Here is a 14,674-nt window from a genome sequence, read left to right as displayed (position 1 = left end):
AGCAGGACCATGCCCAACAACTAGTTTTATGATTCAGAATAATCAGTACAATGACTTCAGTGTCATTACATTGTCTCTCTTCTGCAGACTGGGACTACAGCTGATATGCTGAAATACAGAAATGCTGAATTCTTTGCCCTTTATACAACAATAAGCATGAAGAAACTATACAGGCATAGTGGAGTTCAAAATCAGTGGTGATTCCGGGGTTGGGAGATGAAGGGGCAGGGCCAGAGCCAGAAGGAGAGAGCAGCTACTGCGTGCCGCACCATGGGCAGCATACCAGGCAGGCAGTGGCTGGAGGCTGCCTGGGAGAGTGGACTAGTGGCTCCCTATGCCAGGGGGACTGGAGCAGAGGCGCACCCCGCCAGGAAACATGGGATGGGGCATAGGCACCGACTTCCCCTCTTTTCCCTGGGTGCTTGACCTCCTTCTGCCCCCAGCCCCGCCCCCACTCCACCCCTTCCATGAGGCCCTGCCCCTCCCCCGGCTCTTCCCACCCCTTCCCTGCCCCCCTTTCAATTCCTTCCCCATAGTCTCCGCCCCAACTCCACGCCATCCCTGCCCCTATTCCAACTCCTTCCCCAAATCCCCGCCCCGCCTCGCCTCTTCCCTGCCTCCTCCCCTGAGTGTGCCATGTTCCCGCTCATCACCCCGGAGTGTACTAACGCCGCCAAACAGCAGTTTGGCGGCGGCTGAGCGGGAAATGCTGGGAGGTAGGTGGAGGAGTGGGGACACGTCACGCTCAGGGGGGGAGGAGGAGATGGGGCGGGGCGGGGAACTTGGCTGCAGGTGGGTGCAGAGCAACCAATAGTTTTTCCCCATAGGTGCTCCAGCCTTGGAGCACCCACGGAGTCAGTGCTTATGGGATGGGGAGGGGACAGGGAAAGCGCAGGACCCCCGGGTTGGGACGGATCACGTGGGCAGCGGGTTAGGGAGGAGTCACGTGAGGGAGTCATGTGGGGGGCGGGGACGAGTCACGTGGGGGGGTCACACGGGCAGGTCACATGCCCCCCCTTTAGCTGGTGCCCCCTTTGTGTCCCTCCCACTAGTCGCTGTTCAAATAACCATAGCTTACTAAATATACACAACATGCAAGCATGCTCAGATTTCCAATTAGGCACAGTAGGGACGTGTCTAGGGGTGCCGGTGTTCTAGGGGTACCTAAAACTGGCTTAAAAGTTTCATTTTTTATGGAAAACACAAAGGTCAGCTGTAGGTGGTGGTGGTGGCAGTGGGGCACTGAAGATGCTGTGCCCAGAGCCCTTCGGAAGGTGTAAATCCAGCCTTCCATGCAAGATTTAGCTATGTAGTCATTTATACATACACAAGCATGTGCGCACACGTATGCTTTGGCTGGTTTCTAAAAAGCAAGTACCTTATATCTGACCTTGAGAAAATGAACTAATAAAGGAAATAAGGAAAGGGAGAGGTAGTGAATGTGCCTTATTAATGATGTATCCTGGATTGTTTATATTTGATTAACCTGGAAATGTAGAGATTTTATTTAATAAATCAATGAAGCACCATGCCAAAACTTTTGTTTTTGTTGCCATGCTCCCTTTTTCTAAAACCCCATGGGTAAAATCCTTGTAGTCCGTCTGGCTACACAGTAATCGCTCTCGTTCCCGCGTTACTCTGGCCCCAAGGCAGCCGGCCCTGCTCTCCAGGACAGCGACCCGCGTCGTTCCCACGCTGCTGCCGCTCAGTGCCCAACACAGCTGTGTGAAATCACCTGGGGCGGAAGCACCATCGCAGCCCAGAGCCCTTCGGAGCAGCTCCCACTCCCACAGAAGCGCACGGGACAGCGGGAGCCTAGCAGGAAGCGCCGTCGCTCTTCCAGCCCCTTTGGGGATGCCCCAGAAGACTACAGCTCCCAGCACGCAACGCTCGAGAAGACTGGCCGCATTGCATGATGGGACATGCAGTCTCAGACTCTCAGTCCCCAGCCCACGTCACGTGGGAGGCGGGAAGAGTCGCTCTCTCTCTGCAATGGCTGCCGGTGAAGCGCCGCCAATCGGCCCGGCAGCGGCCCGCCCTAACGTAGCAGGACCCAAGCGGGGCTCTAGGGAATAGCCTGTTTGTAAACATGCCCCTGTCCTGGGCGGCTGCCTGTAGAACCCCTCGTTAATCCGGGTCTGAGCGGCTCTACGGAGCGAGCCCCTGCCAACAGTGCCTCAAGCCGGCTGGTGTCTTCCGCTCCCGAGCAGGCAACTGGGCGGGCACCAGGCGGGGGGCGGGGGTGGGTCCTTCCTGGCACTTGCGGCTCGGTGCGTTTGTACCGCGTCTGCCCCGGCCCAGCGCTGTGCTGCCGGGGCTGGGGGCGGATGGAGGCGCGCGGTGGCAGGGCACGGCGGCTGCCCAGGGTGAAGCGGCTGCGGGACTGCAGGGCCGGTGTGGGGGACTCGGCGCCGCGGGGACCATGATGCCCGGAGAGGCGCCGGCGGCGGGGATCGCGGCCGAGGCCGCCACGGCCTGTGCGAACTGCAGCGCGCTCCAGCAGGTACCAGCATTCCGCGCCTCCTGTCCGCCCGCCCGCCCGGCTCAGGCCGGGACTGTCCCCTCCCCCCCCCCCGGGCCGGCTGGGACCGGTATCGGCTGGACCCCGCTCCCTACAGTTATGCAGGTGGCGCCCAGCCACCTGCGCTCCTGCCTGCGGCGGGACCTGCTCCTGTTTTCTGGTGCTCGGTCTGGGCGGGCGGCTCTGGCTCCCCCGCTGCCTCTGGTTAGAGCCTAGCGACCTTCTTGCTGCTGTGACATTTAACCACAGGGCGTGGGCAGAGCCAGTTCTATCTCCCCTCTGCTTGCTGGAGGCTCCGCAGCAGCCCTCGCTCAGCTGATTGGGAGCGTCCTTGGCCTCCACCGGAGCATGTTGAATTTTAAGTCTTAAAAAGAATTAGTTTAATTCTCAATTTTGGTATCTTGAACCTTAATGTGGCGGGCAGGTGCCAAGCCCTCCAGCTGTCAGTAGCCTTTCAAGGGCAATAGAGTGGGTAGGAACATGAATTGCGAATGTAAATAGCAAATGGAAAGAAGCCCCGTCACATCTGTTTCAGAAAGAGTCAGAAAAAAGCTCAGGTCTCTATTGTCACTTTTTTCTAACAATTCCACTAGTATCACCCTTTCTTCTGCACTTTTGGATTTCCTAAAAGTCTTGGATAACATGCACTTCTTCAGCTGGATTTTACAAAGATTTTCTTTTTGTAAACTGATTTGATTGCTTTTTTACCTAATCTATTTTTTTTAAAATTTCTACAGCACTACAAGTGTGTATGGTACTTCACAAAAAAGAAAATGGCAGCGTTTCTTCCCAGACCAGTTAGTATTACTCTGTGCATATGTGAGCTCGTACTCACGCATGTAGTTCTCTTGACTTTAGTGGCACTCAGCAGAGGCTCAGTGGTCTGTCTTTCTATGGAGAACTCATTGCAGAATTGGGGCCTAATTTAAGAATAAGAAAGAGTTATAGAAAGGGAGGCTGAAGGTGTTAAGACCACCACTTAAATTAGTGGTGCATGCATCTTGAGGGATATCCTGGTTTTTTTTGTATTTGGTTATGATTTTGAGTAGACACATCACTAGACATCGGCAGTACCAGGAGGGATGAGATGGAGTGCTGATGAGAAGCGCAGTGGGGAAAGTAACTGGAATATTTCCTCATGGGTTGTATTTTCTAAATGGACAACCTACCCTAATTCTCAATTACTGACGGACAATCTTCACTCACTGCTATATTTGCTTTCCTCAAACAACTCTCTGTATAACTTTTCATGACTGATGTTACCGAATACTTGGATGCTAATAGCTAAACTAGGGCTATCAGGTGATTTAAAAAAAATTAAACCTGATTAATCATGGTGTTAATAATAGAATACCATTTCTTTAAATATTTATGGATGTTTTCTACATTTTCAGTTATTTTGATTTCAGTTACAACACAGAATACAGAGTGTACAGGGCTCACTTTACTTTTATTTATTGGAAACATTTGCACTATAAAAAAGAGACTGCAATTCACCTCATTGAAGTACTGTAGTGCAATCTTTTTTTATCATGAAAGTTGAACATACAAATGTAGAATTCTGTAAAAAAGAATAACTGCACTTTACAGTAAAACAATGTAAAACTTCAGAGCCTACAGGTCCACTCAGTCCTACTTCTTTTTCAGCCAGTCACTCAGACAAACAAGCTTGTTTACATTTGTGGGAGATAATGCTGCCCGCTTCTTGTTTACAATGTCACCTGAAAGTGAAAACAGGCATTCGCGTAGCGCTGGTGTAGCAAGATATTTATGTGCCAGATGTGCTAAAGATTCATGTGTCTCTTCGTGCTTTGACCACCATTCCAGAGGACATAGTCCATGCTGATGATGGGTTCTGCTCGATAACCATCCAAAGCAGTGGGGACTGACGCATGTTCTTTTTCGTCATCTGAGTCAGATGCCACCAGCAGAAGGTTGATTTTCTTTTTTGGTGGTTTGGGTTCTGTAATTTCCACATCAGAGTGTTGCTCTTTTAAGACTTCTGAAAGCATGCTCCACACATCATCCCTCTCAGACTTTGGAAGGCACTTCAGATTCTTAAAACTTGGGTTTAGTGCGTTTTGTAAAATCTGTTGTGAAAGTATTTTTAAATTGAGCAACATATACTGGTCATCTTCAGAGACTGCTGTAATGTGGAATATATGGCAGAATGCAGGTAAAACCATGGAGCAGGAGACATACAATTCCCCTCCAAGAAGTTCAGTCTCAATCCTGCACGGCTCAAGTAGTGTTTCTAGCTTTTGCAGTTTTTCAAAATCCTAATTTATTGGCACTGATAGATGGTGCTTTTGAAGAGCTAATGTGGATGTGATAGCGGCTTTATTGCAAAGCAGGTGCTGAATCATAGCCAATGCGGAGTTCCATCTGGTTGAAATATCTTGTATGAGAAGTTCTTGTTTCTTTCCATTTGCAGCTTATTGTATTCCTAGTTCTGTACTGTTATCTAGACTTTGTTTGAAATGGTCTACAAGTTTTCTACATTGTGCCAGCACGTTTTCAAAACCACCATCGTTGAGCGTTACTGTAATGGATTGCTGCAGACTGTGAGCAATGCACATCATGTGTTCAAAAGGCAAGTGACTGGCTGCTGCTACCATTTTACGTGCACTGTCAGTACTAATTGATGTTACATTTTCTTGAATATTCTGTTCTTTCACAACATCCATGAAGCAGTCTGCACGTGCTTCAGCATAATGTCTCTCTTCAGTATGAGTTACTGTTACAGCGAACGACTGCAGAGTCCATACGGCATCGATAAGGTGTGCAGTGACACCAAGATAGCTATGATCGTTCAGGGATGTCCAGTGATCACCAGTTAAAGCAACAGCTAGTGCATTTTTCAGAAGCTCCAACATTGTAGTGTTCTCCTTGTCATATTTTTGTTTTAATTTTTTTGTGATGCAAAGTGTATGTCTGATTGGAAGATGCAATTTGAGTAATATCTCTTAGTCCTCTATCATTTTACAATGTTGAGTGGTCTGCAGTCCATAGCTATCCACTTTGCAATAGCATTGGTTAAGGTGTTGTACTTTGTTTGATCCCTGGGCTTCTAGCGATCCTGAAACTCTGTAATTGTACTCTGTTGCGGCTGGCTGGATTAATTTGGTGGTGGTGGATTATCTGTAGCACAAGATCTGGATGCAAAAGCATGCTTAGAACGTAGGTGGTACTACAGGCTTGAAGTGCTTCTATGGTATTGGAACTCAGCCTTGCAATAGCTACAAATAAGTCTTTTTAGCCAAAGAACCATCTGGAAGTATTTTAAATATAAACTTCCTAGTCAAAAGACCTGAACTGTTGCTACTTTGTTCCATTACCTTTTTAAATCACTCCAGATCGTGAAAACTCAGTAGAACTGTGTCAATGTCTGGAATAATTCAATATAATCAATATATTTGTATACTGTTCAAAAGAGTCCTTGCCACAGATATGGAAAGATTTTTATCTCAGGATTAACATTCAGTAGGGGAGTGAATTGTGCAGGAGGCTTTTTTTTCACCTGCTGCTGCTGGGTTAGCCTTTTATATACTATTTTGTATGCCTCCTTTAGAGGAGTGTTGGCTTATTGAAGGGGTGAGATTTTTTTTTTTTTTGACTCCGTACTCTGGAGATGAGAGGTGTGTGAGTTCTTGATGCTGCTCCTATTGGGGTGGGTTTCTGAGCTCACCAGGTTCACCTCCTGTCCAAAGAGAGTTTCATCTTAGAAATCTGCATACAGTGTTGTGGGGACGACCTTGGAGGGGAGAAGTATGCAATGACTTGTGCAGGAGGAGGATGAGGGAGGTGTCTTGCTGGTGCTGCTTCTGGAAGGGTGGTTTCTGGTACTGGGCTCGCCATGTTCGCCTCCTTTTACTGAGTTAGGTGAGCTCCCTTCAGCAGAGTGAGCCTTTGTTTGCAAGGGAGAGTGGATTTTAACCTCAGGGACTCATCGTACTGCAGGGGTGGAGAGGCTGGGGCAGGGAGGCTGAGCTCGCCAGGCTCATGTTCTCTGTGGGGTACCCCCGGAACAAGTGGCCAGCTAGGGGCAATGGGGCATGATTCAGGGGGGTTGGTCCTGGGAGTGGGGGGCCAGCTGGGCACAATAGGGCGCAGGCTGGCTAGGGTGACGATATGTCCCGTTTTGTCCAGGACAGGCCCCTTTTTCAGCTCTGTCCCGGCCGTCCCTTCTTTTTCACCAAAACTGGGCATTTGTCCTGGCAGCAAGGCAGAGCAGAGAGAGGCGGCTGCTGCCTGAGGGGTTAACTGAAGATAGGACTGCCTGCCAGCAGGAAAGTGGAGAAATTTGCTGCTGGCGTGGAGTGCTGGCTTCAGAGCTGACCCCTGGGTGGCACGGAGGTGGGGAGGTAAGCCTCAGCCGGGGGAGGCACGGAGCTGGGGGGAGGATTCAGCCCTAGCTGTGCATGGCATGGAGCTTGGGAGTGGGGGTCAGCCCCATGTGGCATGGAGCTTGCGGGGGAGGGGCATCAGCTCCAGTGCCATGTGGCGGGGGTCATCCCCAGCCCCAAATGTGGATGGCACAGGTCTGGGGCAGGAGACCCCACCAAGGGCAATGTGGCGCTTGTGGGTGGGGGCGCTCAGCCCCAGCTGCAGGCAACATGGGGCTCGGGAGGGGGTCAGCTCCCGACTTCAGGGGGGGCCAGCCACAGCCCCAGGCGGCATGGGGCTGAGGGGAGTGTCAGCCCCAGCTGTGGGCAACATGGGGCTCAGGATGGGGATCAGCCCCCAAACTCGGGGGTACGGGGGTCAGCCCCAGCTCTGGGTGGTGTGAAGCTCGGGAGTGGGGAAGTGGGAATCAGCCCGAGCTGTGGACCTTGTGGAGCTTGGGGGGGGGGGGCTGTGAGTGCCACATGGCTCAGCCCCAGCTGCAGGTGACATGGGGCTCGTTTTGGGGGGGGGGGGGGGATCAGCCCCAACTGTGGGCGGCATGGGGATCGGGAGGTAGGGTCAGCCTAGTTTTTTGGCGGGGGTCAGCCCCCGAGCTCAGGGTGTGAGTGTAAGTCCCACACAGCATGGGGCTTGGGAGGAGGGGTTAGCCCCAGTTGCAGATGGCACAGGGCTGGGGGGTGGAGAGATCCTGGCATGGGCAGTGCGGGGCTCAGCCCCAGCTGCGGGCAGCATGGGGAGGGTGGCTCGGGCAAACCCTTGGCCACCCTGTTTTTACTTCTAAAAAATACTTCTCGGCTGGAGCTGGCATGAGAACCACATGCATCTTTCTGTAGCCTCTTCTCTTTCTGCCGCCCTCCGGTGGTGGCTTGTGTTACTTTGTCTGACCTGAGGTAGGTACTCTGAAGCAGTTTATGCTGCCCTGCTGCGATTAACGCGCGTTAAAAAAATTAATGCGTTAATTGTGGTGTGCGTTAATGGCACGCTTTAACGGCAGTTAATTGACTGCCCTAATCTAAACTGACAGGTTTCAGAGTAGCAGCTGTGTTAGTCTGTATCCGCAAAAGGAAAAGGAGTATTGTGGCACCTTAGAGGCTAACAAATTTATTTGAGCATAAGCTTTCATGAGCGTCCGATGAATTGAGCTCACAAAAGCTTATGCTCAAATAAATTTGTTAGTCTCTAAGGTGCCACAATACTCCTTTTCTTTTTGCTAATCTAAACTGTATTGTTAAATTTATTCACCTAAATTTGGGTTATTGCTGATTATGCACTATATGTATCGTATGACTTTAAAAACAAACTTTGTATTTGTGGATACTCTAAGCACTATACCCAGATGTACAGACACTCTTTTCTTAACCTGTGTACTATATAATTTTTGAACAGTTACTAATTCTTTCTTCCCAAGTGGCAGAAACCTAGGCGATAAATCTTGGGAATAGTGTTTGCAAAGTAAAGAGTAGTTCTGGATTTCTAAGAGGCTGAAATATTGTGTATTTGTCAAAAAAATTTGCTTTGTTTAAACTAGTCTAACTCTCCAGAGTCCAGAATGGCAGAGCAGTTTTCCAAACTGTTGTCTTTACCTCATCTTTCATAAGTGTATCCTTTCAGTTCACATACCTTTGGATTTCGGCAGTGTTCATTTAAAATAGCCCATGTGGAAATTTGGATCTTCAATTTTTCATTGTAATTTCTTAAAACTCAGAGGCCCATATTTTCAGTAGTATTAATCAATAAATTCATTTTAGATGAAAGATAGGCTTCTCCGGTAGGATGTTTTTTAAAGAAAGTTTGAATTGGAAATGAGCATTAGCATTATCAGAAATATTTGAATTGTAAATTAGAAAACCATTGGACATAGATAAATTAAGAGAACTGCGTTATGGTTTAGTTTAGTTGTTTTATTGTTTGTCAGGATTTAATGTGGGGCATAAAAGAAAAAAGACATTAGGTTAACCAGTCAACTTGAAAATATATAGAATGTTAGTATTTGACAAGTTTCCTCAGTTTGGAGCGTCTATAGTGTCTGTGTACTATTTTTGGTGTGAAATTTCTTTGCCAACTTGAGATTTTTTTTCCTTACAGAATTTAAATGAATATGTAGCTGCATTAATTGCACTGAAGCAAAAAATAATTGACACAGAGTAAGTACAACTGATATATTTTACACAAAAACATTTTTACTGTTTTAAGCTAGTAGTTTTTTTTTAAAAAAAATACATTTTATAGCAGTATATGACTGTTTTAATCTATTGTCCATTGTGGTTGTTGGTTATCACAAAAAAGTAGAATGGGCATGGTTTCCTCAGGAAAGAGCTCAGGTCTAAACTATAGAGTATTGCATTTTAGTTTTTACTTGCAACATGTGAAGTGTGTAGAGAGGCTTAGCAGTGTGTCTTCAGACTTGCTGTCAGTTTTGCTTTCATGTCTGTACTACTGCATACTCCTGGGGGAATTCTGTTCCACTGTGCATGCAGAATTTGAGCAGAAATTAATGCTGTGCATGCAGAATTTCCTTCCCTCTGCTGCCTCCACCCCGTCCCCCAAATTGGCTGCAGAGCTGCTGGCCACCACTAGGGTGCGCTGGATCTGGCAGAGCCAGCCCAGCTCACAAATAGAAGACGCTGTAGGAGGGACGGGGAGGGAGCTGGAGGGTTCCTGGAAGCTGCAGTTCCTGGCACGCCTTGAAGGAAGGAGGCAGCTGTACAAGCCTGAGACCCAGCATCAGGCTATTTCTCCTTCTGGATCCCAGGACTCTGGAGGTTAGGGGGTGCAAGTGTCTGGGTGATGGCATGGCTGTGCTCTGGGGAAGCAGGGGGTGTGAGTGCCTGGGCTCTGAAGGGATAGGGGGTGTAGGTGTCTGAGCTGGGGGAGACCCTGTAGCTAGGTGCTGGGGGTGGCCCTGTGGCTGTGCTCTGGCAGAGGACGGGGTGCAGGTGTCCGGGCTCTAGGTGGCCCCACAGCTGGGCTCTAGTGGAGAGGGGGTGCGGGTGTCTGCGCTGGGGTGGGCCTTGCAGCAGGGCTCTAGTGGGGAGGGGTTGTGTGTGTCTGGGTTGGGGTGGGCCCACAGCTGGACTCTGGGGATTAGGGAGTCTGTGCGAGTGTCTGGGTGGGTGGGGGCTCTGGAGGATATGGGGTGCGGGTGTCTGGCCTCCCTGTTGGGCTCTGTGGCCGAGGGAGCTGAGAAACAGTGGTTTCTTTACTTCTCTACTCCTGGGGGAATTTTTTTTGTGTCTGTATTGTCACAGACAGTTGCTGACAGGTATTTTGAAATAGATTACCAAAATAATTGAAACTGGCATGATTTTTTGACAAATAAAATATGCAGAATTTTGCAGAATTTTTAATTTTTTGGCACAGAATTCCCCCAGGAGTAACTACTTATATCAAACAAATCTTTGAAAGTAAGATAGTGTTCCTTTTTACCCAACATGCAGTAAGAAAATTTAGTGGAAAGCTTCTTTGGGGGCAGAGTCCGAGAATTAAGATTTTGTTCTACTGTCCACTTTTTCTCAAGAAAATTTAGTTCTGTCATTAAGATGCTAATCCCTGTTACCAGTTGTTAATTATATTAAATATAATATACTGGAGTGAGGTCAATTTATCAGAAGAGCCAAGTCATAATTAAATTAAGAGAGGCTATAGGTACTCTTAATAGCCTAAATTGAGAAGTGTTGCTGAAGAAGCTTAAATTGAAAATGTTAGGAAAAAATAAAGTTAATGACGTCAAATCCACAACCTTAGCATTGTGTTCAGATTTGACTTTTTCAAAAAGCCTGACAAAATTTAAAAATGGAATCTTAAAACTTGATTGTCCAGGTCAGATTCAAAAATGAATTGAAAGATCACCCTTGTAAACAACTTATTCTTTTCTTTCTACAGCCATTTGCTGACAGAGTATCAACAGAAGTGTAATGATATCCTTTGTTTCTGTATTTCTCTTAGTGTTTTGTTGTATTTACATGTGAACATTTCATTTGACAGATAGGGCTTTGGGGAATTTATGAAGTTAAAAATTAAGGTTAGAAGCTTATTTGTAGCAAGTACTACTTATTCTAAAATATTGAACAACTGAATCTATAGAGTCTATTGGAAAAAAATTGGACTTCAGAAGTGGAAACTTAACATGCCTGAGTTTTGGCAATTTCCAGTATTTTTTTTTTTAAATTGGGTCTATAGTGAAACTAGGGGTTGAGAATTATTGCTTGAAGTGCTTAACAAAGTCAGTGATTCTACATAGGTATTGTTTTTTTCCCCAATGTATTTACTTCATATAATACTTTACTTTGTCATACTTGTTTAATGGTACAACAGAATTGTTACATTACTTTTGTTCCTCCAAGTCATCTTCCATTGGGAAGGGTGTGTTGACTTGATATTTCTTCACAGTTGTTGAGATTCCAGCATACTACTTCCATTCTTAACACTTTTTTGAGAAAATTGTGGTAAACTTACTACTTTTTTTTCCCTTAACAAGGTATCACAGCTTCAGGTGGCTGAAAGGTAAGAACAAAATTCAGTTTTAGGTCTGTTTAAATCTCTGCTTGGTTTGGTAATTGTTCTGAAGTAGGCAAGAGGGGTATTTATCAATGCAAAGTAATGGACACTTATATGGCCATTAATTGACTCCAGTTTGCAATATTCTCCCTGTGTAACTTCGACGTAAATGGCCTGTCATAGTAATGGCAGCTGCCTGGGGCTGCTCTTTGACCAACACTGCTGTTTGAAATCTCTGCAGTGCTACAACTCCATCCTAGGCATGTCCACTGTGCCAAAGCTTTGAAAGGATTCTCTGAGGACAGACTTAAGTCTGTCTTCCACAGTGTCCGTGCTGGGGAATCTTACCCCCAGGTAGATTCAGGATTTTGAGGCCTTTTTACATCACACAAAGGGGCCTAAGTGGAGGTGAGGTTCTTGCCTCTGGTATGGGTTCAAAGTGAGGGGTCTAGGGACTCAAATGCATTCAGTGGAAAGGGCTGAATTATATTCTTATTTATGGTCTGTGAGCCAGTATGGGAACTTAAGCTTACCCACTCCACTCGTTTCTCTTTAAATCTGACCCAAATTTTCTATGAGGAAAGCATATTACCTGGAAAAACGCTAAGTTGGCTCACACACCAAGAATGTTAAAGTAATTGGAGAGACTAGGTGGGTAAGATAATCTTTTATTGGACCAGCTTCTGCTGCTGAAAGAGACAAGCATTTGAGCTTACGCAGAGCTCTTCAGGGCCAGCAAAACGTATTACTACACCCACCTTGTCTCTAATATCCTGAGACTCACACAAGTACAACAATAAAGCAAACAAGTAGCTGGAGAGCCTTTTCAACTGTCTTGTAGTGGAAAGCAAAGTAGCTGCTGTTTCGGGAAATACAGCACTGAGTTCAGACTTGAACAAAATCTATGTTTTTTGGCTGAATGTTCTGTAGTCTTTGTCCATTTCAGAGAGAATAACACTCTTCGTCACCAAGTGGAACAGATGCTACAAAAAATCTCTCCTCTAGAAAAGTGTCAGCAAGAGTTGGGGTCTCTGAAAGCAGAATTGGAAGAGAAAAAGGTATGCTGAAAAGTATGAGGATTGTTTAAAAGTTTACGAAATCTTTGTTTAAAAAATGCTTTCTTGCAACAGACTAACTGATTTTTTGCCCCTAGTTTTATTGCCAGTATCTTAACTTTAGTAGTGACTAAACAACATCTTGGAGTGATCTCACCTCTCCCTCCAACTGCTTGGCAGCTCTGAGTCATAAATTTTCAAATTCTGTCACCTTTACTCTGAATGTAGACCTATTGTAATCATATTACTGACATTGGGTAGTACCTTTACTGTGAAAGTAACGTAGCCTAATCTGCCCAACGCTGCTAGGACAGCCTTTGTAGACTTGTGGGAGGGGGGCAATTTACAGCTCTACAATACTTCATAAACATTTAGGAAATCCTCTTTAATGTGAGGTTTAAAATTGGCTCAAGTGTAACAAACTTTACGTAATGTCCCCAATATCTAGCAAAGTGTGAAGATATTAATGTGTAACTTCAGAATTTATAATGTACATGGCTTGCATACATGTGAGCCTATCATTTTTCAAGCTCAGCTGGCTCATTACTTGGATGGAAGACCATTCAATTCCTAGGATGCCATGGTACTTGGTTTTGGCCATTGAATATGAGACACTCTTCCCCTTGAATCACTAAAAGAACAGGAGTACTTGTGGCACCTTAGAGATGAACAAATTTATTTGAGCATAAGTTTTCATGGGCTAAAACACACTTCATCGGATGTATGCGGTGGAAAATACAGTAGGAAGAATCAGTGCTCCTGAGTGGTGGTAGAGCAGAGGTATTGAAAGTGCTGTGGTAATTACTTGAAGATTGCTGATGCTTTCACACTCACGGAAATGACACCCTGTGGTGTCTCAAGCACAGAATCCTCTTTCAAAGCTGTCTAGTTGGACTGCCTCCGTATGCCTTGTAGTGGCATTAAATGTGTGCTTGAGACTACGTAAGAACTAGCAGCATCCACCTGCCTCTGTGCCTTCACCTGCGCTATGCAGAGTACTCAAAGAACCCTTTGCAGTGTCTGCAAAAACAACGAGGAGTCCTTGAGGCACCTTAGAGACTAACAAATTTATTTGGGCATAAGCTTTCGTGGGCTAAAACCCACAGCCCACGAAAGCTTATGCGCAAATAAATTTTAGTCCCTAAGGTGTCACAAGGACTCCTCGTTTTTGCTGATACAGACTAACGCTCTGAAATCTGTTTGCAGTGTCTGGGTCTGCACCACAGACCCTTACTTTCTGTGCTTTTATTACATATAATTAAGTAGTTCTAGATATTGCAAATTGCATGTTGTTGAGTGCTCAGGGTCTTGCCTTAGTAAAAGAACCATGTAGGGGCTTCAAATATTGTGCCTTGTGCCAATTTATTTTCCCTGAATTGCGGGGAGGGATAGCTCAGTGGTTTGATCATTGGCCTGCTAAACCCAGGGTTGTGAGTTCAATCCTTGAGGGGGCCATTTAGGGATCTTGGGCAAAAATTGGGGATTGGTCCTGCTTTGAGCAGGGGGTTGGACTAGATGACCTCCTGAGGTCCCTTCCAACCCTGATATTCTATGATTTCTGGGTCCAGTGTGTTCTCAGCTTTTGGGAGATTCTCTCTCTGGCACAGTGTTTGGAGTGCAAAGCATTCATGCAAGAGGCCATTGGTACAGACAACTTTGGCTCTGGGCCAAGCCCACAGTGAATAGCTTGACTTTCTGCCTATGATGGGCAGTGAGTGAAGTGTCCCATCTAATTGGTATATGAAATGATTCCTTCAGGTGTAGGTAATATATAAAATGGGTTTCAGAGTAGCGGCTGTGTTAGTCTGTATCCGCAAAAAGAAAAGGAGTACTTGTGGCACCTTAGAGACTGACAAATTTATTTGAGCATAAGCTTTCGTGAGCTACAGCTCACTTCATCGGATGCATGCAGTGGAAGATACAGTGGGGAGATTTTATATACACAGAGAACATGAAACAATGGGTGTTACCATACACACTGTAATGGGAGTGATCAGGTAAGGTGAGCTATTACCAGCAGGAGCGGGAGGGGGGCGGGAGGAGGGGAAAACCACAAAAAAATCCTTTTGTAGTGATAATCAAGGTGGGTCATTTCCAGCAGTTGACAAGAATGTGCGAGGAACAGTAGGGGGGGGGAAATAAACATGGGGAAATAGTTTTACTTTGTGTCATGATACATCCACTCCCAGTCTTT

At 46.4% G+C, this 14,674-nt stretch overlaps 1 protein-coding gene and 1 pseudogene across 5 annotated transcripts in view; one reads left to right on the top strand and one right to left on the bottom strand.

The window, feature by feature from the left end:
• The first annotated feature begins 2,311 nt into the window (after positions 1 to 2,311).
• Positions 2,312 to 14,674, top strand: part of ICE1 (interactor of little elongation complex ELL subunit 1) — a 78,579-nt gene continuing 66,216 nt past the window's right edge. For 3 of the 5 annotated variants that reach the window (XM_077810822.1, XM_077810826.1, XM_077810821.1), the window contains exons 1-5: positions 2,312 to 2,503; positions 9,014 to 9,072; positions 10,811 to 10,846; positions 11,414 to 11,431; positions 12,372 to 12,483. In XM_077810822.1, coding sequence (XP_077666948.1) covers positions 2,423 to 2,503; positions 9,014 to 9,072; positions 10,811 to 10,846; positions 11,414 to 11,431; positions 12,372 to 12,483 — 306 coding nt within the window. In that variant the 5' untranslated portion in view covers positions 2,312 to 2,422. Of the gene's footprint in view, positions 2,504 to 9,013; positions 9,073 to 10,810; positions 10,847 to 11,405; positions 11,432 to 12,355; positions 12,484 to 14,674 lie in introns of those variants that run through there. The other 2 variants (XM_077810823.1, XM_077810824.1) reach the window with 2 other exon arrangements.
• Positions 4,154 to 5,856, bottom strand: LOC144261363 (E3 SUMO-protein ligase ZBED1-like; annotated as a pseudogene).

Source organism: Eretmochelys imbricata, chromosome 2 (assembly GCF_965152235.1).
Source record: "Eretmochelys imbricata isolate rEreImb1 chromosome 2, rEreImb1.hap1, whole genome shotgun sequence".
Lineage (NCBI taxonomy): Eukaryota > Metazoa > Chordata > Testudines > Cheloniidae > Eretmochelys > Eretmochelys imbricata.
The sequence above is the reverse complement of the archived record's forward strand: the minus strand, read 5'-3'. Positions and strand labels throughout refer to the sequence as shown.